Consider the following 25,281-nt stretch of genomic DNA (forward strand, 5'->3'; position numbering starts at 1 on the left):
AAAAAATCTCACAGCTGCAAAGAGTAATGATGACAGCTATTTCCAAGCAAAGGTAGTTAGTGTTTAATTACTGTGGATGCTGCTTCTGCAGAGCAGAAACAGTGGATCACATGTGTTCCCCACTGGGTTACAAACCCAATATGAAATTCTCACAATGGAGATTTTTCAGAAAAACAGTCCAAGTGATGCAAATAGGGATGTGGGGGGTTTTGCTTTTTTTTTTTGCAAGAGCTTGTTTGTGAATGACCAATATAAAAAGAATGTCTTATTTGTGCCGAGGGAGAAAGCAGTGCCTCCACCAGCCTCAGGAGACTGACAGAGGTCATCTTAAGTTTCCACGGACAATTGAAAATCTGGCAAATGAAGCAACAAGTGAAGAGAATAAAATTATGCCCAAGCAAAATAATTTTGATTTTTGATGATGTTATTTAACAGAAGATTTTACGTGCTGGATCCAACAGAGAAAGAAGAAGTTGCTATAGCCATCCCAGCCCTGGGACCCACAAGCTAAACTGCCCTGAATTTAACTGCCCAGCATAGTCCCAGTGGGCTGCACAACCAGAAACAAGAAACACAACCAGCTGTCTCACGGGTGAATGCAGATAAGTCACACACCTACATTTTCAAGCTGGCTGTTGATCAAAATGCCCCAGTTTGAGTACCTTTGGCCTAATTTCAGATGAATTAATCAACTGCAACTGAGCACCAGAGCTATTAAATGTTTGCTCCCACCTGTAAGACCACGAATCAGCGAGGAAAACTCTTATGGCAGTGTTTATATTACAAACAGCTCAGTCCTTCTCAAAGCAGTAGATCAGACCCCCCACTGATCCAACAACTCTTGGTCTGTGTGAATCTTGGACTGTTTTCAGATGAGACAGCATTTCTACCAGCCCCCTCAGTCACACAGGATTCTGCTCTTCCATTGTCTCAGGACCCAAATGCCATTGCCCAGGGATGCTCCTGACCTTCCTCTAGGTGCACCACACCTATATGCCATTTAATGCCATTTGAGACACTCTCTGCTATTCTATACAATACACCCAGCCTTCAGCTCCCCAGGGTGCCCATCTCCAGCACATCCAGTATCATTCCTCCCAGCTCCCTGTGGCTGTTTCAGGATCATGTGGGACATCCCAAATAACAGCGAATGCCTAAATTTAGGCAAATGCACCCAAGCCTTGTAGGTGCAGTGAATCCCACCCAGCCTCTTTACTGCCTTTAAAAGAACCAGTAATGCCTGGGAAACAGCAGTACTTTCTCAGTCTCTGCAGATCCTGCAATGTACAAGGTGAAGTGATAATGTGTCCTTTCTCGTATTCCCTCCAGACTTTGAAAGATCGCCAAGTTTTATACTGTTCACCTAAAGCACAGCCTCAGAGGAGAATGAACCCAAATTACATGCAAGAAACTGGGTTGTGTTCAAGGCCCAACTTATTGCCTTGGGTTATTCTTTCTGCTACAGTCCTCTTCCGAGAAAAACTAAAGCTGTCCAAAATAAAAAACAACACAATTCCTTTGTCTGTGATGGAGAAATTTACTTTTCTGAGTACTCAGAGTTTATTTTAAAGGTTTGCTTGAATAAATAGGAACCTATTACTATACTGAGTTTTCTTACTGCATTTTAAAGGGCATTTCACAAAGGCTGGTATTCCCTTATTCCAGTTTTTATGGAATGGAGAAAAAAATTTATGGCGCATCAACAGCGAGCTAAGCTAAACAGGTTTTTCCCTCTCACCCTGCCAAGGAACTTCTGTGGTGATGTTTTACCAAATGGCTCAGCCAGGCTCTAATTTGTGCTCACTGTGGTTGGTGCGGGGTGGGTGCAGGACACCGAGGGCCAGGAATTCCCACCAGGTGGGAATTTTATGGCTGCTGTGGGGAGCTCTGGGTGGGATTAGCAAACCTGGTCCCTTGCATCCTGTGGAAACGTGCAGAAATACAGAGGACAGTCACTTAGGAGAGCCCTTCTTGGTTGCCTTTCAGCAGTCCACACCTAGCAAAAAAGACATTAAGGGCTCCATATTTTGGCTCCTGCTGAAGTCCCTCTGACTTCGTACTTCTAATAGGACTTTAGGATGTGCTTAAGGATAAGCACACATGGCAGTATGAATAAGCAAAATAATCACATACTAAACAGGGTGAAGCTTTAATAAATGTTAATAAAAGTCACTAAGGAAAATTCACTTCAGGAGAAACTGCACCCATGTACAAGCACAGTGATTGCACACTTTGTTAGTAGAAATGTCTTGTAGGAAATATAAAGCTGCGCTAACAAAAATCTCAGTGGAAATATCCAAATATTGGGACCCTGATTCATGAAGATACCAATGGTTTTCTAACACGTTATTTGAGAATATCAACCTGGTTTCTTGAGCACATCTGCTCTCCTATTCACAGCCCAGCTAAGCATCTTTTTCCCTCCTTGCTTAGAGTAACCACAGGTTGAAGAGTGAGACCCACAGCTATTCACCTTCCCTGCAAGTTTATGAGACATTTGATGGGTCATCCATCAGCTGGCCCTGTTCTTCAAAGTGGAAAAAGACAGAGTGTTTTACCTTCCAACTATATAGCTTTGCATAATAAAACTGTTTAGACTTGGAGATTTTTTCTGATGAATGCCAAATGCTCTACAGCAGCAGCCTTCACCAGCAGATCTAAATCACGCAGCTTAAATGAAAGTCTGCTTGCCAATTTATGCGTGAACTTTACTTTTTTTCCAGAATCAGAAAAAAAACCCTGAAACCACTCTGCCTACAAAAAGGCTTTTTAAAACAGTAATGCTGCAGTGACTTGAAACACAACTCTATTTTCTTGCATCTCACAGGTACCATTTTTTCCCCCATGAAGATGTGAAAATGAGGACATTTCTCCAATTGCTTTTATTTTTTTTTTTTTAAGATGTTTCAAAAAGCTGATTGTTTCAGGGCCACTGTAGCTTCTTCTGTGCTGTCTTCACTTACTCAACTGATTTGCAAGAGGCACAAATATTGTTAGATATTAAAAAATATAATTAACATCACTATTGCTACAGATGTGTCTTCAAGGCAAGACCACATTGCCTTATCATCAGAGGGCTCTTCAGGGCAGCACAAATCCTTATCCACTGCTCTGCAAATCCCACTCTGTTGATAGTGTGATGCTAAAACAGCTGCTATTTTCTGACTCCCACTTCTAACCTGGATTGCACAGGAGGGGAAAACCCCCTCACAGCTTTACAGTTTCTTACAGTTGTCTCCCCAGCATCCTTCTACTGACAAACCTACACTGGAAAATGCATTGTCTGTTTGGTGCTGAGAGCTCAGAGACATTTCTGGACGATCTTTCTGCCTTACTTTGGATCTCCCAAAACAAATGACAACAGTTTCAGAAAACAAAATGCATTTTAGTTGGGTTTACTCTCTTGTCCCATTTCTAGTGTTTTTGAGGTGGGGCTGTCCACCTCTTTTTGGAGTGAGTGGTATTTTTAGGAAAGGGATCAGATTCTGGCCTTGTGTTCCACACAAAGGATCACCTGCAAAATGCGAGCATTGCAGCTAAGGTCTCAACATGGATACAAGAGGGGAGATTCTCACCACATTACCATGACAAAAAACAACACCCTGCACAGTGCATTCTGAACATCTCACATAGCAAGCTTTAATTAGTTAGGTGTCAAAGTGAGCTACAAAGTAGGTCGGGGACTGTTTGACAGATGGGGAAACCAGGCCAATGAGGTGCTGCAATTTCTCCAAGGTCATAAAAAAAGGCCAGTGTCACAGTCAGAAATAAAACCCAAGTCTCCCAAACTGTTATCTAGTGCTCTTCAACGCAAGACATTTCTCTGCCATTAGTCCACATCATCTCCAAAGCTCGGGACTTTACAAAGTCTGAGTGGGTACCAGTATGGGAGTACCAATACAGGGGTTATCAACAGCAGGAGAACAGCAACAGCAAGGACACTGAGTCAAAGAAAGTGACTGGCAAAGTAAAAGGAGAACCTGTGCTTTTGCCATTACTTTCATGTGAGCTCTAATACACATGTATGGTCAGGAAGGCTCTCCATAAGTAAGTTTTCACCAGAATCCTGACCATATGAAGCACCACAAACACAAATGCAGCTCAAGGACAACCCAGCCCTGCTGAAGTACTCAAGTACTTCAGACCAATGACCCACTTTTATTGAAACACTAAGCATACCCATCTCTCTATCTTCACTGCTATTTGGAGGACTCTCATTTCCCTGCATGACCCCACTTCTCCTCCCTGTCACCACTGCATGTGAGTGGTGTGGAGAGAGGTAAAGGCTTCATAAGCATCTCAAAATTGAATAAATGCTATCTCATTAACATCAAGGACCAACTCTCAGTACTGTTTTTACTGGGACCGTAGTTAGGCCGCTACAGAGAAATCCTGACCTATATACTTTTTGACGCTTGCCTGCACTTGTCATGATCAGAGACAGGGAGTGCCAGGAAATGGAATTTCTATTGCATTTCACAGTTCAGACAGACACGGAAACTACAATAAAATCTACCATAAATACTGGTTCTACCTAGTAAAAAGGACTGAGTGGAATATAAAGAGCTAAATTCAACAGGACAGTGGGCTACACAGAAAGGAGGATTTTGTCCTGGACTCTCAGGAGCCTGCACATATTTTCCTATTTGCATCCTCAGCAGAATTCTCATCTAGTGCATGTCCAGTACTGCTTCTGCCACCAAAATCTTCATATCAGAACTCACTTGGCTATGTTAGAAGCTGACAAGAAGACCATCAGCCTTACAGATACAGTAAGTGATGTTTAAAGACAACTTATTTTGACTGTTAGACAGAGTTTTGTGTACAGACTTCAGGAAGATCTAAACGTTCATTCCACACCCCTCCATTATCAAGGGGAAGCCAAATATAAACCCAAAGACTCATTTTCTCCCAGTCTGCAAGTTCTGACACGTTTGCAGGCACACCAACAATACATTAAGAGTGATTCATGTGGATAGAGGGCTCAATTCTTGCCTGAAACATGCTTTTTTGGAATAAAATGTATTAATCTAGATATTAAATTATGTAGATATAGGGTCATCCAATGTCCAAATTCTGCTCTCATTTGTTCCAGAAAAAAAAAAGGCAACACAATATCTTGCTGACACTCTGTAATCTGTCCTTATAGACCATGATAGACACGAGTATTCAGCAAGAGCCACAGCAGAAATACATGCCAGCAGATGGTATTATCCTGAACAAAATCAATTAAGGACATTTACAATATGTCAAAAGTGCAGCTACAAAAACAAAGTGTAGACCTGTACATCTGTTTCTTAATGAAGCCATTGAGTACTTGACAGTTAGCCAACAAAGCACAAGATAAACGCTACGGCAACACCAATAATAGATAAGGACATACCATACATATTCAGTTTCTTCAACAGTCACCACAAAATACAAGATGTTGAGCAGACACTGAGTAACCAGATCCTAGAAGTCCATATGTCATGCATAAATGTAGCAAAAATATAAGCATACGAGTTTTCGGTATCACAGATTCTGTAAGGACTGTGATCTGCTCAAAAATTACAGTAATAAGAGTCATATGGCAACGATAAGTTAAGAAATACTATTCTCTCCCATAACACAATCTTCTGGTATATTTAAAAGGCTTCTTGGAACCCTGACACCTTGACTGAAATAAAAAAAAAAAAGAGCTCACAGTTCCCTAAAAGTTGTTACAACATCTGTGAGAACCCAGTGACATACAAGAGGCGTAACGAGATACACAGCCAGGTACATCGGTGGCATCTTGTAGACTACATAAAACACAAATGGACTGAGGGAATCCCAGAGTTATTCATGCAGGGAACAAAAATCCTACATCTATATGTTCTCCACAGAGAAGATGAGAGGTGGAAACATTTCAAAGGGGGAAAAAATTATCCCTTCTGTGCCACGGCTTTGTTCAAAGTTTGGGGGACTCATTTATGGAAGAAAAGGGTAAGACCGGTGAACACTTGTTGCTGAAGATGGCATTTAGTGTCCACTGTGGCTGTCACTATGAATTGTTTTTATTGGTGGTTTGCTGCAGAAACCACAAACAGGGACGGGACTGTTCCAGTCACAGCCTGCTGCAACGTGCTGAAAGCTCTGGTATTAATATAGATGATGGTATCAACTCCGTGTACAATGGCTGTTATTTAGCTCCTAGGGAACTCATACCAAGTTTCTCCTACTAGCTGCCAAATGAATAAAATATTCAGAAATATTTACATTAAGTGTTAATAAGGGCTGAGAGATGGGTTTCCTTAAGGACCCTGTAAAAATACAGCCTTAGCACTAAGTGAAAAACATACTTACAGTCTACATCAGAGCAACGCATCATTCATTTTCACTGAGGCCCAGACGACAGCCTCGTTAGACCAGAGATGGATTAAAGACAAATGATCTGGTGAATAATGTCACTATGGGCCATGCAGCACCTCATTCAAGCAGTACCACTGAAAACAGATGACTGGGTAGGAATTGTAAGGATAAAAAACATATGGCTTTAAGAATTACATTCTTGGGGGGTGGAGGGGGGGAACCAACACAGCACTGCATATTTGTATTTAATCTGCTTTGTAAATTGATTTTTGTCATGTTACCTGCCAAACTATCGAACAAACTGTATAATTGCTTAAGCAGCATGATAGAAATTGTGACGGATTATTCAAGCATTGTGATTCTTTGTTCTCATATGTCTCATTAAGAAATGATGATTGGTTCCATTTACAGCTCTTAAGTTGAATTCAGTAACCTCTGACACACGATTTCAACCTGGCATCTACTAATTTTTTATTGTTCTCAGGTAGAAATTGTTCCTGACAAAGATGTTCTTGCAAACCATTTCAGTGTGGTGGCTGATGATTTTTTAACGACGCAAGATAGAAGGGAAAAAAATCCTGCAACTGACTCCCCTGCTGATTTATAGTGTCTATGGAATGAAAAGAAATAAAACTCCTTGTGTTTTGTACTTTTCCCCTTCCCCCCCACCTCTTTTGAGAACTATTTTTAAAACCTGTATCGTTTCATTAAATAAATTCACAGCACAACCCTGAAAACAATGGGCCCGGCAGAAGACGTGAACCATCCTGTGGGACATGCTCAGTCCCTTCCTCTTCTCTTCTGGAATTGCAACCTGTTCCTTCATAGCCTTGTAACTTTATATTGACGTTTGAAATGTGAGCACAAGGAGCATAAATTGCTGCTATTTCAGCTGCTGCTGAGTAGTGTGGGTTTTTCTTGACTCCCAAAGGAAAACCTCTAAACTGTGCACATCAAAGGCACAATTTTACAGCAACTCTGAGATGCTAAAAATCATTTAAGAGAAAATAAGAAGAGAAACAGACCTGGTGTGCTTTTGTGTGCTACCCTCTGGCTTTAGGGAGATCTACTCAGAGCACAAAGCCAACACACAAGGAGACCTCTAGGAAGACATTTTACAGGCACCTTCTGAAGACAAAACTAGATTTCTAAAGTATTTTTACTGTCAATCTCCCCACCTTTCATATTTGCCTTGGTGTTAAAGTATGAAAATATCTAAGCCTTGTTACGTCCCATGGGGTCTTGCTTAAAGAACAGCAGAAAAGGGATTTGATTGCAGAAAGTAATGTACTCATTACCACAATGACATTGGCAAGGTGGGTTTTTAATCAGCACAACTTTGCAAGCCATGATCGAAGAGCACCCCGCAAGCAGTGGTGAACACCAGAGTTAAATGTGGACGGCGAAGATACGCCAACCACTCCATTCTGGAGGAGAATCCCTCACAGGCTACCTGAGACAGACCTCCAAACACCAAGGACAGTGTTAGTTAATTCACCCTCCACTTATTGCAGTCAAGTTTGCACCCAAGAAAGCTCAGACAGACTCCATCTGCTCTGCACCAACTTCATTCTCCCATGGGAAGGGTGCTTTATCTAAAGAAATAAAGCCCTTAACTGACCCAAAAGATGATGCTTTGCTGTCTTCCAGCTGTGCATCCCAGCTGGATATAACTCTGGCACTGCACCCTCCCAAGGGGTTTGTGCAGGATTTAGACAGGAGATAGAAAATAGGGGTTCAGTGTAGCAGAGGTAGTGGAGATGGAGGACAGGAGGAGAGGGAAGGGCCATTGTGCTCTTCTTATTTTTCTGGGTTCACCCCCATTAGCTAATTGAACAAGGGGGCACTACACAGTTCCTGTTTAGATCTCAGGCAACATGATCATTTTCCTTCTGATATTCCAGAGGACCTACCAGGAGTGTCTCAGAAATGGAGGCAGAGGGCCATGGGGGACCTCAGGCATGGCAGAGCTAAGATTGCCTCCGAGAGCTTCCCAGGATCTCCAGTCACAAACTGAGCAAGGTCAAATGCTGCCTATTTCAGAACTACCAAAGTCATCCCTGTTAAAGATGACAGGTTGGGAAAATGTCACTATCCCACTTCCACTACTGAAAGCAAAAGAATGGTGAGCAAGAATAAAAACAAAGTCGTTGGTTAGACTCAAGTCTTACCTCACTAGATGGAGGAAGAACATAACAGGAAAACATCTCTCAAGAAGTCAGTGCATAGACAAAGGCATCTAGAAATCTGCTTTTTACCTCTTTTCAGTGTACTGCTTGCTGATTAATAACAGAAACAGTCCCGTAAATCTACTCAGCTGCCAAAAGTCTGTCGGATTTCTTGCTCCACATTTCTTATTCTAGACAATGTCATAATAGAATTCAGTACTCATCAAATTTCTGTTCTTTCATTAGTGTTTCACAAGTGTTCATTCACTTTGCATACTCCTCATTGCTGGGGATATCCTCATGCTGAATTTTGGGTTAGACCCTTTATTAGGAATGATGAAGCTTAGATGATATAAGCAGGCATGACTCCCCTGCCTTCCCCTAAACGCAACTCAAATATCAAGAGAAATTCAAACTACAGAATAAATTAACAGGGTTCACAATGCTCTTAAATGGTTTTTACCAAATGGCACAAGTCATTCTCTATGCATTTATTAATGAAGCAAACAACAGGCTGCGTGGCAAGAAACTAGCACTATATATCGCTATATATCACTATATAAATAGTATTTTTAATGTGTGGGTATATATACCCTATATATCTGTATATATGTACATACAGACACTATAGTTACATGTATACAAAAGGCTCCTCCACCTTCCTCACAATCACAGAGCAATGCAAGATAGAGGTGTTACAACATCACACCATCTCCAGGGAAAACACTGGCACTGAAGCTGCAGGTCATTTTAGTGATCACTGACTGGAAATGGTGAAAATGTTGCCTGGTGTTGTGCACAAGCTGTCCTGTCCAGAGAACCCAGGTCCATGAAATTTTGCAGCTCACTAACAAGGAGGGAGCAGTCTTTAGAGACAATTAAGTTAAAAGAATCCCATTAGAGGAGTCTTTCTTGGCATTTAGCTACAGCTGAATCCCCTTGCTTTGCTTTGCCCCAGACTTCTCCTTTTGTCTTTCCCCCAGAGCAGCTCCACTCACCTGCAGAACGAGCAAGTTCTCAGCTTTAGGACTTGTTATGTTCCATTTCCACAGTGCCAGAAGGGCACATGTTTGCTTTCTGGACACAAACCATCTCAGCTGTCACTCAGGAATCTTTGAATCACTTTCACTGCTTTCCATGAAAAATACAAGATTCATCAGAGACACTCATTAAATGGACTCGCCTACAAAGTGCTGTGAAATTTATTTTTTTCCAGGGTCTTTCTCTTAAGAGTGTAAGATTTATGTCTATGGCATGAAATAAAGGGTTATGGACAGGAAAGTTAGTCAGTAAAATTACTCCAGATACACATCAGTATGCCCAAGAGCAGAAGTGTCCCTGCAGCCTGCAGTACCTGCGTTTTCTGCATCTATGTGCTTTTGAGAACCCTGTTTTATTCAGCTCATTTCTTGCCATATTCTCTCTGATGTCTAAATATATAGCCTCCTGCTTCCTAAAAAGCATAAGCCCTAAGTCAAACCTGTGACCTGAGACATTTCCCTTCCTTCTAAGTTATTCCTCTTTGTGCTCCAGTGCCTGGGTCATTAGGCCAAAAGGAGTGACACCGTTTCTCTGCTCCATAAATGTTTTAATCTAAGCATCTTCTCCTGGTGCATCAAGCAACTTGGCTAACAAGATGCATGTTGTTTGTCCCTCTCATCTCTCCCTAAAGAAGATAAGAGTTTTTGTTCTGGCTTGTGGCAGTTTTTTTTACATTTGGGAGTGTTTTATGTTGGGAGGGAAAGCTTGTTTGCTTTGCAATATTCAGGTTGCTATGTAATTATGCTAGAGAAGGTGTCTCAAAACACCATGGCTTGCACTCAGAGAAGGAGGTGGTGTTTTTATGATGTTCATCATCAGCCCATGGAAAAGCTTAACAGTGTCAGATTTTCCCCTCAAAAAACGTTGCATCTCTTGAACAAATTAATTACACCCCTACGGCAACAAACCCCATTAAAGCAGAGGTGTGAGACTGATGCTGATACCAGAGCTTTAGATAGTCTTTAAGATATCTCAGGCCCCAGCTGCAAAAATTCCCGAAATAAAAGACAAAGCCTTTGAACTTGTTCAGGTGTTATGCAAGAAAAGAGGGCAGGGAGCACGAAACAAGTTTAATGTGCTCCCAGTACCTTGTGCTGTTGACAGCACACACCAAGCACTCTGCTATGCCAGGAATTTCCAAAATACTGCAGCCTTCATGGCTGGGCACATCATGCTGATTTACTTACGCTGAGAGGCAGGAGAAGACACAAGTGAGCAGTGGGAGGAAATCTCCAAGCCAACCCAATATAACAGTGAAGGATTATTCAGGGATGCTCTAGCAGTCTCTCTCAGATATGGCTGAATTTGATTAGCAACCTGTGCCTTCCCCAGAGGAGTTTTCCATGTGGTTGCAAATCCTCTAAGTGCTCTCCTCTCCCCTCACCCCCTCAGCTCCCTTCTGTGTTGTTTGGGTTTTCTGTGTATTTTGTTTTTCATGGTTTTTCATCCACTGGTTTCCCTCATTTCTGCCCTTGCCCATCACAGTGGGGCATCAGGGGCACAGCTGATGAGTTTGTATGGAAAATTGATGCCTGGTTGAATCCTAGTCTTTTGAATTATTTAAGCTGGGATGGGAAGATGGGATCCTGCTGGGAGTGATCCCACATCACCCCAAGCACCGCCTGGTCTGTTCCAGCTCTTTATAGCTCTGGGCAGACCTGGATTCCTGTGAGCAGCTGAAACAACACAGCAACAAAGCGCCCACGCTGTTACCAACAGCACACAGGCAGTGCTCTGCATCTTCAGACCTTAACTAGTAAAAACAAATTATATGTGATGACCCCGGCTGAATCACATATAAATAAATATATTTTGAAGATATTGGTGCTGACACGGTGCCCGCTACGAAAAGAAGCAGGACAGTGCCCTGCATAAGGCTGGGGTTAAGATTCAGGTTGAGCTCTGGGTTTACAAGCAACACACTTTCTCGTCTTTAACAAAACAGCGTAAGCATTTTTGTCTTATTTATTCAGTTTATAAGTTCTCCAGGGTACAAACAGTCTTTTACTCTGGTGTTTGCAGTATTCCTGTCTCATCTGAGGACAATAAAAGTCGTAGTTAAAAAAACCAAGTATTTTAGACCCTTCCTATTTCACTGCCTAGTGTCCAACCCTCGAATACTCACAAGCTTCTCCACCTTCCTTTGCAAATCTTTACATTTAAGCTCCTAGGAAAACCGGCAAACCTTCACAGTCCAGCACTGATGAACAGGGATTTATCACTCTCCTTACTCTCCAAACTGCCACGCCAGCCCTCACCAAAACCAACAGGGAGGTTAAGGGCTCCCAGATCTCAGAATTTCCACAGATCCTGACCTCACTCCACTCCCATCAGTCACGGATTAAACTTCTAGATCTTCTGTGCTCTAGTAACTGAGCATAAAATGGAATTCCCAACTTCTGAGTGCTCAAGCTTGAAGAACATACCTTCAAATATACAACCTAAATTAGGGAGAGCATTGAGAGCAGGACAATGAGAAGGCTCCACTTCAGAAATAGAACAAAGGGAAAGGGTCTAGGGTGGAGATGCCACAATGCTTCACCCTATTGCTGCTAGTGGTAAAGGCTCATGTTCATTTGCATTGTTTAAAGCATCTCCTTTTCATTCTTCCTGGAAACTGTAAGTAGACTGAAACTGTTTGGTTTATCTCCAAATTGGGATATAAGAAAATCCAAACAAAAATAAATCCTCAATACATCTGAGCCAGTATGTTTTTCCTCATCCACTTCTTCCCATTTCACTATTGAAAAAGGTATTTTAAGAACTATCTTATGTAGTCCAGTGTCCAAAACTATTGATATTTTAACTGTGACACAGATATTGCTCAGGAAAAGATCAAGCAAAATCAGTGATCTATTGTTATGGAGGATCCCCATCCCTGTGGTCAGCCGTCCCACACACAGATCAGATCTAAAACAGAGCTTACCGGTAGCTTTTTCTTAGCTCATCCAGTGTTTAAAAAAAAAAAAAAGGCTTTTAACTTAGCCAAAAATTCTGCTACAGAGTATTATTTTAATTTAACCTCATAGAATCTGCTTGGTGAGTAATTCTGGCATAAAACTCAATACGCTGCTTTCAACATGAAAACATCAGTGAAGGGCCTTCAAAAGTTTATTAACAATCTGTTATTTATAGTTTTCTTTTTCAAAAATGATTGGCACAACATTCAGAGGAAAATTATAGGAACTGCCAAGTCAGATAATAAAAAACCATATCAGTGTTAAAATTTGATAGAAAGGTTTTAAGGAACAGTAGAGAAATGAGAAATATTCTGATTGCTAAGCCAGCTATTTGTCGTTCAACAACAGCCCAATCACACACATATGTTTGCAAATTATTGTTATTGTTGTTAATTATTATTTACACAGAAGCACCGAAATGCAAGGTGGTTTGAATTCCAATTAAAATGACAGTTCTCTGCCCCAAGGAATTTTTTATCCTTCCTTTCACTCCTTACCTGTTTACCAACAGTACCCACTTAGTTCCAACTTGTTTTCATGCTATCTAAAATGACTAGAAAATTAGGTCCTATTAAGTAATCATGAATATAAACTGTGAGTCACCGGTTAAGTGAATACCATTACTGGCAATAAATTCAGAATCCTATTATGACTTGCTTATTATTGTCAAGCAAACCAAAACAATACAATTTTATTCAATATTAATTGTATCCTTGGATGCTTGAAAGGATTAAATAACTCCAACTAATATTCTGCACGTAGTCAGGAGAACTGTGCGTGAAGGACAGCAAAAATAATTGAGGTCAGTAACTAAGGTAGAGAGAGAAAAAGAGACAAAAAGGGAGGAAAACATACATCAAGAGATATTTCAGCTCCTGTGTGAAAGCAGATGGAGGGTGAAGGAAGCAGACAGGCTGCTCCAGATGGCAGGAGCGGTGGTGAAGACGGCTCTCACACCCACTGTGTTGTGGCTGTGATGGGAAGAATAGACTTTTGGTTAAAGGATTACTACAGGACTCCAAAGACTTGGGTTCAGCTCTGTCCACTATCTCTCCACCAGGTCTTCAGACCCTCTGGGTTTTGCTTGTTGGGAGCTTTTGGGTGTCAGCTACCTCTGTGGCTGCTTAAAGATACCAATATTTTTATGCATACTTTGCCCTCAGCTCACATCTACACAAACACAAAGCAGTTGTGGACTCAATACTGGTTATCCTGAGGTCCTGAGTACTCATATTGAGTGTTAGCCTAGGCAAGGATCACATTTTCCTAAGCCCTGTGCAAAAAATAGAGGGGAGAAAACCAGAATAACTTATTCCAACACAATTCAAATATCTTACTGTCACCTTGCTGGTCAAGCACACTTCTTGGCTGCACAGGCAGGCAGGTGAGCAGGTATCCTCTGGCAGCAGGGAGCTCAGACAGGACAAAGATGTACTTGAAAGAGAACAGCCACAGAGAGAAAGACGAGGCAGGGAAAAAAAGAGGTCAGGCATCAAAACTAGCAGAAAAGCAGGCTCATGAAGGAAGCATGAGCACATATGTGAGCTGACAATACAGTAACTGTGTGTCTCCAAAATTATGTGTTTACTTGAAAGCTTTTGACCATTGAGTATTTTGGAATCTTAATTTCAGATTATGAAAGAAAACTGACCTTTATGCTACACTGTTGCCCCAAACAAACACTGTCTAAAACGCATCAATGAACCACACTTGGAGAGCTGTCAAAAATCCCTTACCACCAGTGGCTGCTTTTCCCAACCCTCACCATCAGACTTAAAAACTATTGGCCATCTTGCTTTTCTTTCTTCCCCATTTCAATTCCATCTGAACGCTCAAACCTGTTATTTTCTGTAACTGTTCAAGAGAGACCAACAATTTACTTTACAAGATACTACAATTCACATTGCTAATAGTTTTTAAGTCTCCAAGAACACATTGGATAGCAAAGAGGATTACTTATTTTAAAACAAAATATGTCACCTTAAAGGAGTCCTAACAACATTTTCCTGCTTACCCTATACAGAGTGCATAAACTAAAACACCTGAGTTGTTTCACACCATTAAGTTAAACATTAATATCTGGAGCTTTCACTCCTACCACAGATGCAGGGAAGGTGCTGTAGGCACCATGCACCTCTTAGCACAAACTATCCCTGACCCTACATGGGTTTGACAGTGGGGTTACCAGAGCTGCAGATTTTAAGGTCAGAAATGACCATGAAATATCTTCCTATGTAAACATGGGAAGAAGCTCTCTCGTGGCAACTCCTGCAAGAAGCTTGAGAGCTTTCAGATCTCCTACAAAATCATCCCAGAGGAGATGGGAATCACTTGTCTTCATGGTTTGCTGCAGTGGTTCATCAACCTTCCCCCTGAAAACATGCATTTTAACTTCAGACCTATGGGGTGCTGTAGCTTTTTTTATGTGCAATGTTTATTTAATGTAATTTAGAAAAAAAAAAGGAAAATACTGAACTAAGAAAAAAAATTTATGAAATATGAAGCAGTCTGACAGAGCCACTGCTGCCTCACTGAGGTGTCGTAAAAGAGAGGTAGAAATTGCTGGTAATTTCAGCAGAAACAGGAAAATCAGACAACCTCTTCAATCATCACAGGGGCTATGGAGCCAGGGGAAGCACGAGTATCAACACATCTCTTTAGATCTTGGGAATTTTCAAATCTGAGAGGGAAAAACCACTGAGTAACTTGCACGATAGGTCAAGTTAAACGGCTAACCAGGGACAATTTGTCATGTTGAATCCAACACCAGTCGACGAGAAGGGAAGATCTTTGACCAGGGACGAACAGATCTTGATCCCACTGGTACCTCCCAGCACCTCCCCTCCACACAGCACCCTCCCTTGGGGCACCTCCACCAGGACCTGTCCTCACCACCAGCACCCTCTCACCGGTGGGAGTCAGTGTGAGACTGCACGTGGGGGAAGGTTCCATGAAGGACATGAGAGGACCAAAACACAGCAGACAGCACGTAAGGGGTTGTGACGATGTGTGTGTGCGCGAGTGTGGGTGTGCGAGAAAGAAAAGAGATGTGAGAGGAGGACGCGGAGTGACTTCATTTCACAGCATGAACAAGCACGTACGGGTGTGTAGCACAGCCATGGAGGGTGCCAGGAGACCATCAAATGGCGTAAGACTATGGAAGTGACACAGAGGAACCAAAAATTACCACAGAGTCCCTGAGAAAAACAGAACCACCTGTATGTTTTCTCTATATTGTATTTTAGGAAAGTACTGGAAACTTCATTGAAGTGTATTTGTCTTCCCACACAGCTTGTACTATGTTATGGCTATATCCATGCAACTCCCTGTGTTATCATTACTAAGCTTTAAGGAATCCACCACATCATTTTTAAGGACAGCCTCGGTATTTCCATAGTTACTAAGTTTGAGCCCTTCTAAATGTTATAACTTCATCATAACTCTGATGTCAATAAGGCCTAGTGACAGATACCTCAGAAATGCAGGGCTGACCCAATTAGGCAGGATCAAATGATGGAAGACATTTCTCTTTGGCAAGAGGATGACGTGGTTTTTCGTATTACTTCTTGGATGTCAAAATCCGAGTTCTAAAATGCCTTAGACATAATATCATTTAAATATGGAGAAAAAAAATTGTATTTCTTATTTCTGTGATCACTCTCATCTCCTTATCAGATTCCTGCTATTGTGAAGCTTCACATCTCTTGAGGGCTGGGGCAGAAATCCTCCTCTTCAGGCAGGCCCTCAATCCCCCTGTCAATTCCTCTTCCAGGGGTAATTGAGTAGAGTTACAACATATGAATTTGTGGAAAACTAAAGACATAAGCAGTTAGTCAGATCCTCTTCCTTACTCAAGCACGCCTGTCTTGACTTGGAAGGGACTCTAAATCACATCAGCTGAGGACCGGGCCCACTGCTATGATTTTATTTTATCCTTGATTTATTTTATTTCATCCTTGATTTATTTTATTTCTTCCTAGCTACTTTTTCAGGATCTGTAATTTCACTTTCAGTGACTCAGTAGTGAACAAGTCCAGTTTCAAGACAGAGAACTCAATGAACCTGCACATTCAGAGTGTGGTTCACTGTCATGTTACTGACACAGCCCAATGTAATAAAGTACATTAATAAAAAATATGTTAATATTTATTAACATTATCAAAATATTTTGTTGACACTCCAGTACCTGAGAAGTTGCAGCCGCAAATTAAGATTGCATATGCTTTAATATCTGCATAAATACAGACCAGGGTAAGTACAGGTCTGGGTACATCTGAGCCAGCCGCTGCATTGCTGGTACTTTAGAAAAACACTATTGCCCAACAGCACAGAGCAGAGCAAACAGCACAGCCCTCAGCCACCAAAGGAAACAATTCTTTGGGTGGAAAAAGGCTACTTTCTGACATCTGGATGTGACATCCAATTCAATTTCAGTATCAATGTGGCTGGACGTGATTTACAGGGACACGTGAATAATTAATACCAGCTCTGGAAGGGAGAGCTGGGTACTCATTAGAATTTCCTTGAAGCCCAAACGATATAATGATTAACCAACTTAGGATCTTTTTAATAATTCCAGCAATTTCAAGTCTCCTGTGTTAAAGATCTGCTGAAGAGCTTTTATTCAGGTGAAAGGCTCTCTTCAGAGAACAAACCATTAATAGAGTATACACATAGATCTAACATTCACAAATCAATGCACTTGAAATAAAATGTGCTTTTAAAGTTTCTTTTTCACTTTCTTCCCTGATTTGGGGCTTTAGTGCTTTTCTTTCTCTAACAAATTTTACCACCGACAGTTAAGATTACTGAACGAAAAAGGGCTGGTTTTCTGTTCTAAGTGCTTTCAGCACTTTGGCATCCTGAAATGGAATGCCCGAGAAATGCAAAATACAGCTACTTCACTAATCCCATGCGTTTCATCTGACACGCCAAGTTTCACACTCCATGCTAGAGAAAAATCTATTAGACAGTGAGATCAAGCGATGGCTGTCCAACACAGTTCAGCATTACAGGGCAGGAGGGATCAAAGCAGATTTTATCCCTGCTCCTAAATAATGCCAGATGAAGACATTTTGGTCCAAATACTTTAAAGCTGTTTATCCTTTTGCTTAATCCCTATTTAAATACTTTCTTATCAATAACTGAGAAGCGTCCCATCATTTGGATTTCTGGACCCTCTGTATCTGCTGCTCAAGCCAGTGAACAGACCTTCACTGACTTCAGTGGGAATGGAACCAGCACTTTAATGATTTGCACAGCAATGGCCTGAATTTTTTAGAGGTTTCACACCCTAGTAAATCACACCAGAGCTAGTAGGAATTGCAGGTGCTGTGCTGGTGGGCGGCCAAGGACAGAACCAAAACTCAGATTCAAATCTTCTAATTATCAACCCTCCCTTGGAAGCTAAGGAATGCACAACCAAAAGGCAACCCACGTGTAGGGTGTTAAATGCACATACATTGATAATTAATACAGACATTAATACTATGTCTGGAAAAGAAAACAGGTCTGTTTTCTTTATACAGGCCCAGGTTTGTAATCCACTTATTTTAATTTTCTAAAACTTTCCAGATTGACTGTTAAGTCAAGTTTAAAAACTTCACTGCTTCCACTGCCATCAGAAAGGACTTAGCAAGCAAACTGTGAGGCTCAGACAATGGTTAATACTTTGAGACACTAATTAGCCATATTTAATGAATTTAATTTGCAGCAGCCATACTAATACACATAACTATTAACTCTGACCAGCTTTACCTTCCATGGGACCTACACCTGCTCCCATTAACTTCAGTGGGATACAGATCAAGGCCACAGCATTAATTCCTCCTGGACCTCTTCAGCAGCTCAAATTAACCCTCACAGGTGGCTTCAACACAACGACCAGAAAGGTGACAGAAAGTTGTTCAGTGGGAACCCCAGTGAACTGTCCTGCTGCTCCGGAGAATCTCAGTGCATTAAAACTTTGCTCCCCAACATCCCTTCTCTCAGGAAGGGAACGGCACTTCTAAGGTGACAAGCAGGGCACGTCTCTCCCAGCACGAAATTCTGACAGCAAAATCTCGCTGAAGGTGACAAGAATACACCACAACACTTGGCTCTTACGCTGCACTTTGCTTCTTCAGAGACCTGGACAGACATTGATTTGATTTGCTAAGTCAGTGCTTTTCTGAGGGCTCTGCTATCAGCTCATCACCGCGGAGCTGCGTGACCCACCTCCATATTAAAGACCAGCCCGGCTCTTACTCGCAGCCTGTTCATAGGAAACCAGCGAGCCCGTGAACCAGAAATACTCTGTTTATAGAGAGCCCTCCCTTGGAAGCAGAAAGAAACTGAAATATTACAGACAAAACTTGTTCAACTGTGTTTTGAAGTGGCACGCAGCGCAGGAAAAGCATTACTTGGGATTAGCTACTCTCCGTTTTGAGACATGCTTAAAGTAGCAATTAAAGCAGTGGGGACACGGCAACGAGGACCACTCCCAATACAACCCAACCTTGATTACAACGTATATACATACACACAGCAGCCCATACGCTGCCTCCCTTCAGCACTCCGGGCTCTCTACCTCTATAATATCCTGTATGCAAAAATTAGTTTTAACAAAAATAAAACTCTTTGCTCAGCCGAAAAAGCACCAGCCTGTACCCCGCTCCCTTACACCATCTGTGCGTGTTTATTCTCAGCCTTCCGAAAAAAAAAAAAACACCACTCTAACGTTTTACTAATCTTTATGCCCCGCCACTATAAATAAAACAAATAAAGCCCAACAACAGTTAAGCATCGTAGCTAAAACACATCCAATCCACTCCGATTATTTCTGCTCGTCTGTCCACGAATAGCTGCAGCCATCGGCTTTAGGGGAAGCGTGCAAGTCAGACCGCATTTATTTACAGTTGCACTATCAAGAAAAAGCCTTTCCCCGTCTCCTCGTTCTATGAATATTTTAAAACACTTGGAGTTTTTCCTTTCTTTCCCCTCTTTTTTTTTTTTTTTTTTGGGGGGGGGGGGGGGGGAGAGGGATGGCGAGGAGGGATGCTAGCCCAGCTCCTGCCCCTCAGTTCTATTTTTCTCCGTGTTTCCAGGTCGCCCCGACTCCTCGCTCGGAGGGACGCGCGGGGCGCGGAGCAGCCCCGCACACAGAGACGCGGACCCAGGGACAGGGACCCACCCCCGGGGGAAGGGACAGCGCCCGCAGCCCCCCGGCCCCCGCAGCCCAGACCCGCCACCTACGTCCCCAGCGTCTCCTTGAACTCGAAGATCTTCTTGATGTCCTCCGCCTGCTTCTTCCAGGAGCCGCCGCCGTCCCCGTTCTCCCGGGCCATGGCCGTGCAGCCCCGCGGATGCCGCGCCGGCGGCTCCGAGCCCTCGGGCGGCTTTTGCTTTCTCTTCTGCCGCGGCAGCAGCGGCTGCTGCTGCTGTTTCTTCTTCTTCTTCTTCTTTTTTTTTTTTTTCCTCCTCCTCCTTCTTCTCCCCTTCCTCCTCCTCCTCCTCACACTTCCTGCCCGCCGCCGCTTTTATTTCCTCCGCGCTCCGGCGGGCTCCGTGAGTGTCACTTTTCCTGGGCTATTTCCTCCCAACTTTCTCTTCTCCCCCCCCTTTCCCTCCCCTCCTTTCCCCTCCTCCGCGCTCCCCCTCCCCGCAGAGCCGCTGGCGGGGCTGCCCCGTCCCTCCCTCCTTCCGCGCCCCGCGCAGCAGCTGCGCGTCCCGGGGTCACTTTGCTCCCTGACTGACCCACCCCGAGGAAAAGTCCTTCTTTTTTTGTTGTTGTTGGTTTTTTCTTTTCTCTTTTTTTTTCTTTTTTTTTTTTTGAGGGAGGTCACTGTTTCTCTTCCCCCACCCCCCCCGTGCGGGGCCCCGTGGGATGCTCAGCTCCCGGGCGCGGTGCGATGCGGAGCGATGCGGCCCCTCGGGCACAGCGGCTGTGCGCGGTTGTTATGGCAATGGGAGGAGGAAGAAGAGGAGGAGGAAGAAGAGAAGGAGGAGGGAGAAGGAGGAGGCAGCCCCGCCGCTTCTCTGCTGCCTGGCGCTGCCCCTCCTGACTGAATGAAGATAATTCGCATTGCACCAAAACCGCGCACGTCAAACGGGAGGGGAGGGAAAGCAGCGAGAAGGGAATAAAAAAAAAAAAAGGCGAAAGCAGAGGAAAAAAAAAACTCCAAAGCCACACCACAAGCGGCCGCGCTGCCTGACTGGGCGCTGCGCGGGGCTGCGCCGGGATGCGCGGGGGCTGCCGTGCCCACCTGCCTCGCACGCAAATACACACTCCTGGGATGCAGAAACGCACCCCTTGCCAAGGACCACCCTTACCCAGCACAGCACTCGGTGCACCCAGCGAAGCGAGGGGCACACAAACGGAGGGGTCGCGCAGCCCAGGGGCAGGGGATGGGCACCGCGCAGCCCCGATGAGAGGCCCGAACCCTGACACGGTGCCCACCCCGCCGGCACCGCCGTCTGAGCCGGGCACGGCATCGGCCTGTCACACTGTCACACACGCGTGGCTGGGATTATTGCTAAAAGCAGCTTTTTCTCAGCGACACTGAGACCTCTAGCGTCGTCGCATCGGGCATGGGCTGAGCTCTGATGTGGGGTGACAGGCAGGATTCTTCAGACATCAGGGAAAATTATAGTCTAGGCTAACTGAGATATGTTTATAGTTAAGATCTTTGGGCTGCAGTTTCAGAATAGGTAAGGCATTAAAAAAGGGCAATTCTTTTGGGACGCCCAAGTTAGTTGACTAAATCAGAGGCTTTGCTGCTGGCAGGCACAGGCAGTCCAGTGCCTCCAGGGCACCTCCAAACCTGGTCAGCTCCAAACCTGATCATCAAATCAGGACCTGGAAATAAACCTAAGTACAAGGAGCTAAATAATATTTACTTTACAAATATGACTGTATGCACATAACTGTTTAACGTGTATTGTGTCTTTTAATAGATTCCTTAAAATTCCACTTTAGAAGCTGATTTTCCAGATTTCTCATATTTTATGAGCAGAATGTACAAGGTATCAGCTTTTAAGGCTTCCCCTGGGTGTGGGCTGAGCTGTGCCTCTCATCTCAAAGGGGCTGCAGCAGAGGTGGGAGTTCATAGGTGAGCGAAAGCGTAAACCTGGAATACAGGTTGGGGTGTTTGATCAATGCTACCCTCTGCTGGGCGGAGCCACTTGGCTTTGCATGTGCCAGCCCTGATTTATTACTGCACTCCTCTACTCTAATGCTTTGGTGGTTGTCCAGCCACATGGACAGCCCAAACAGCTTGGAATTTCCTACAGTGGATGCTTATGTCACAGCATGAACTTTGGAACAGATTTCCTTCTGCTCATGACTTATTCCTCTCTTCTCACTACCCTCAGGATTTTCTTTATTGCATGATCCGTGGTAGTGTCACCAGGAGTCCCCAGGCAGCCTCACAATACCACTGCATACCTGGGAAATTAAAGATGTGACTGACCTAAAAGGATCCAGCTGACTACCAAATGCAAGTTTCCCTTCAACCTGCACCACCGTGACATTTCTTCTCTTTTTCACCCCGTCTGAATCACTTGGTATCAGAAATGCCACCCTGTGATTTGGGGTTACTGAATGGGGCTACTGACAGGTAACCTCCTGTCTTCAGGAGAAGATTGAAAGAGTGTGTGAGGCCAGAGAGGGCAAGTGTCGTGATCTGCCCTGACCTCCAGCACAGTGGAGGTCAAAGAGCTCCATCCACCCAGAAGAAGAGCACCATAATTTACCTTGGAGCTATGGCATAGCAAAACCATCCACTACTATTATTTATGGTGCCACATTGGTCCCTACAGCATCATGTTAAAATCTCACTGCACAGACAGCGTCGCCCACTTCTCCATCCCTGCTTTCAGCAAGCAAAAATTTTACTTGAAATTGCCCAAATTTTTGCCAATGCTGCAATTTCTCAGCATCAACATGGCATAAGTTAAAGGTAAAGGTACAGGTCAGCCTGTAAATCCAAGTTCTATTTTCCTTATTTAACCTGCACCTTTAACATGGCATGAATGTGCTTTTTTGTGACAAAATAACTCATATTTGAAGTAACTGGTAATATAGAAATCTCTGGAGCCATTACAGTTTTAATGAGAAGTGTAGGAGATGCTCCTATTAGGTAGGGACCACTGGCACAATAAACTGTAAAAGCCCCTTCAGAGTCATTACAATCTGTCATGTCAGGCTGAATTTAGGGAGTCTGTAATCTTCCTTGACTGACAAGCTCCTGCAGAGCTATTGTAGCTATTTGAAGAACAGGTATATTTTAAAAATTAAAATCTTATGTGAAAAGTTCCCTCTGGAGTGGCAGGATACACTGCAGCTATGGGGCTCTGTGCGGCTGTATTCAGTGTTTAATTACATACAACCAGATCACAAGAACAGTAATAGAGTGTTAAAATGAAGCACACGGAAATGCCAGCATTAAAACTGACAATAAAACATAAATTCAGGTCCTTTTAGTGGCTGCATGGAGGCCATCTCTCATTACCTGGGCATGCTCTGCAGCTCTGCCAAGGGTTGTATCAGTAACTGGCTAATGAGCAGACGTGGCTGATGTGTGTTTGAAAGAGCTACACACGCTGCACGTGCACCCAACCACTCCATGCAACAAGAACCCAAATCGCTGATGGACAAGTTCCAGCTTTGTTTTTTTTTAAAGCCTCCTATGTAAATATTGTAAATTTAGGGGAGAAACTGAAAACCGACTTCTATACAAGATATTTTACTTCAGGATAAAGTGATAGGATTTTTGGAGTAATATTTGAAACTACATTTTTACTATTTGGGTCCTTCCAAATGGTGTTGTGGCTCATAATATATGTGGTATGGACACGTTCACTGCTGGCCCTTAATATGGGCACTGCGCAAACTACATTGTCATGAACATAAATAAAGGAGTCATGTCTGGTTTTGAAGCTTTTCCACTTGCAACCTGGTTTTCTTCTGCTTAAATTCTGTAACACTGGATCTCTTTCCCAACATTGCTTCTAAGCCATAGAGTTGAATCTCCCTTTCCGATTACAAATCAGCACTACTGATGCTTTTCTGCAGGAACATGAGAAAAGTGCCTGTCACTCAGCTGCCAGGGTCTGACCCCAACAGAGGAGCACCCACACGTCCCTGGTTGTTTAGGGTTAAAACCTCCCGTGTGAGCTGTAATCTGGAAGGCAGCAACTCCAGCATCTGAGCTGGAGCAGCATCAACTGTAAAGCAAACAGCACTTGAGCCCACAGCTGTTCTCTGCTGCCTTTACTTCCACGTAGCAACCTCAGAGAGTGGGTTTTCTGCTTATGACAGGAAAAATTTGGGCCAACCCTGGTGAGAAGAAGGTGGATTCTCGGTGTCACACACACATGGGTGTACGTACACATGCAAACTGCAGGACAGCAGGAGCGAGATTATTCAGCGCTGGGCTGCTCCCACGGGCACTGGTAACAACAATGCCTGGGTGTAGACCTTGGCAGGAAATCCAAAGCAAAGTGACATCTCAGGTGCTTCGTAGCCTCCAGGACAAGCCTGAGACGAAATAAAATCCTGGGGTGAGGCATCATCAAATTTTGGCAGCGCATGTTGCTGTCTTAATATTTTTAGATGCCAGGTCTGACTAGCATGTTAATAATTCCATCCAAACTAGCTTTGTTTTTCATGCATTCACAGCATTTCTTAACATTTTCGAGAGCAGAAATGCTGCAGCTCCAGCCTGTGCTTCATTTGGAAATTTGGAGGAAATCCTCTTGTGTATTATGCTGAGTCATGAGAGAATTAACTTATTACTAGATTTGCTTGCTTAAAAAAGAGATGCAAAACTGCTTATTTTAAATGAGAAAATTGCTTATTGTAAAAAAAAGAGGCTCACTGCTATTTCTTTGATTGGACAGTGATTTAAAAGAACTGCAGTTTGAAAGGTACACTTTGATAGGGGACCACAGGTTTCGGGTTTTCACCACAGATGAAACTACTACTTATGGTTTTAATGTTTTCCAGATTGGTTTTGACACCGCAAGTTCAGTACAGAAAATTATAAACTCATCCAAGAATGTCCACAACAGCAAGTTGAACCTGCTGCTGCTGCTGCTGCCTGTGCTGCCGACAGCAATGTTCCTTTGAGCTAATCTAAGACTTTTCAGTGATTTTAGGGGACTTTGACTTGGTCTGCACATCAAGAGGGTGCATGTGAAGAAACGAACACAAAGCCGTGCCAAACGAGAGACTTCTACACATCTTAGGCACATGTGGTTTGTGTTCTTTTTAGGGTTAAATATAATCTATGTCCTTCCACCGCCTTTAAGCACATTAAAGCCTTAGATCAGTTTAAGCTCTTTAAGATAACCTAAGGCTCTTGCTCATGTTAGATAGCTAAAACACTGTCCAAAAACATGTAGAAACAAGGTAGAGGAGGTGATAGATGGTTGCTGCCACTGCTGCTTTTCTCACAGGGAGGAGGGAGTTTAAATTGCCAGGTTTTTAACCATGTCTGTAAAGTGGAATAAGCAAGAGCTGAAGTAGACGTGACTCCTCAACCTGCAGTTAATTGCCTGAAGACCATCTGGTGCTTGGTTAAGCTTCCAGGTGCTTATATTACTCGTGAGGTTTATAGATGCCAACCAACCTCTTTAAGTTGTGCCTTCTCATTCCTGGTTTTATTCTCATAGGAATAAATCTAGGAAGTTAGAGGACAAAAGTTTTGATAACATGAGGCCACTTGTTTCACTGTGGAAAAATTGGCATTTAAGAGAATAATAACCATGCTGAACACATCACTTACACTCTGCTGTGC

At 43.2% G+C, this 25,281-nt stretch overlaps 1 protein-coding gene across 3 annotated transcripts in view; it reads right to left on the bottom strand.

Annotated features, from left to right (window-relative positions):
- Positions 1 to 20,091, bottom strand: part of CAMK1D (calcium/calmodulin dependent protein kinase ID) — a 217,813-nt gene extending 197,722 nt beyond the window's left edge. For 2 of the 3 annotated variants that reach the window (XM_027639744.1, XM_027639743.1), the window contains exon 1: positions 19,736 to 20,090. In XM_027639744.1, the coding sequence (XP_027495545.1) occupies positions 19,736 to 19,827 (92 nt within the window). In that variant the 5' untranslated portion in view covers positions 19,828 to 20,090. Of the gene's footprint in view, positions 1 to 19,735 lie in introns of all 3 variants that reach the window. The other variant, XM_027639742.1, reaches the window with a different exon arrangement.
- Between the last annotated feature and the right edge of the window lie 5,190 nt (positions 20,092 to 25,281).

Source organism: Corapipo altera, unplaced genomic scaffold (genome assembly GCF_003945725.1).
Source record: "Corapipo altera isolate COAL_440 unplaced genomic scaffold, ASM394572v1 1b, whole genome shotgun sequence".
In the NCBI taxonomy this organism is placed as follows: Eukaryota; Metazoa; Chordata; class Aves; order Passeriformes; family Pipridae; genus Corapipo; species Corapipo altera.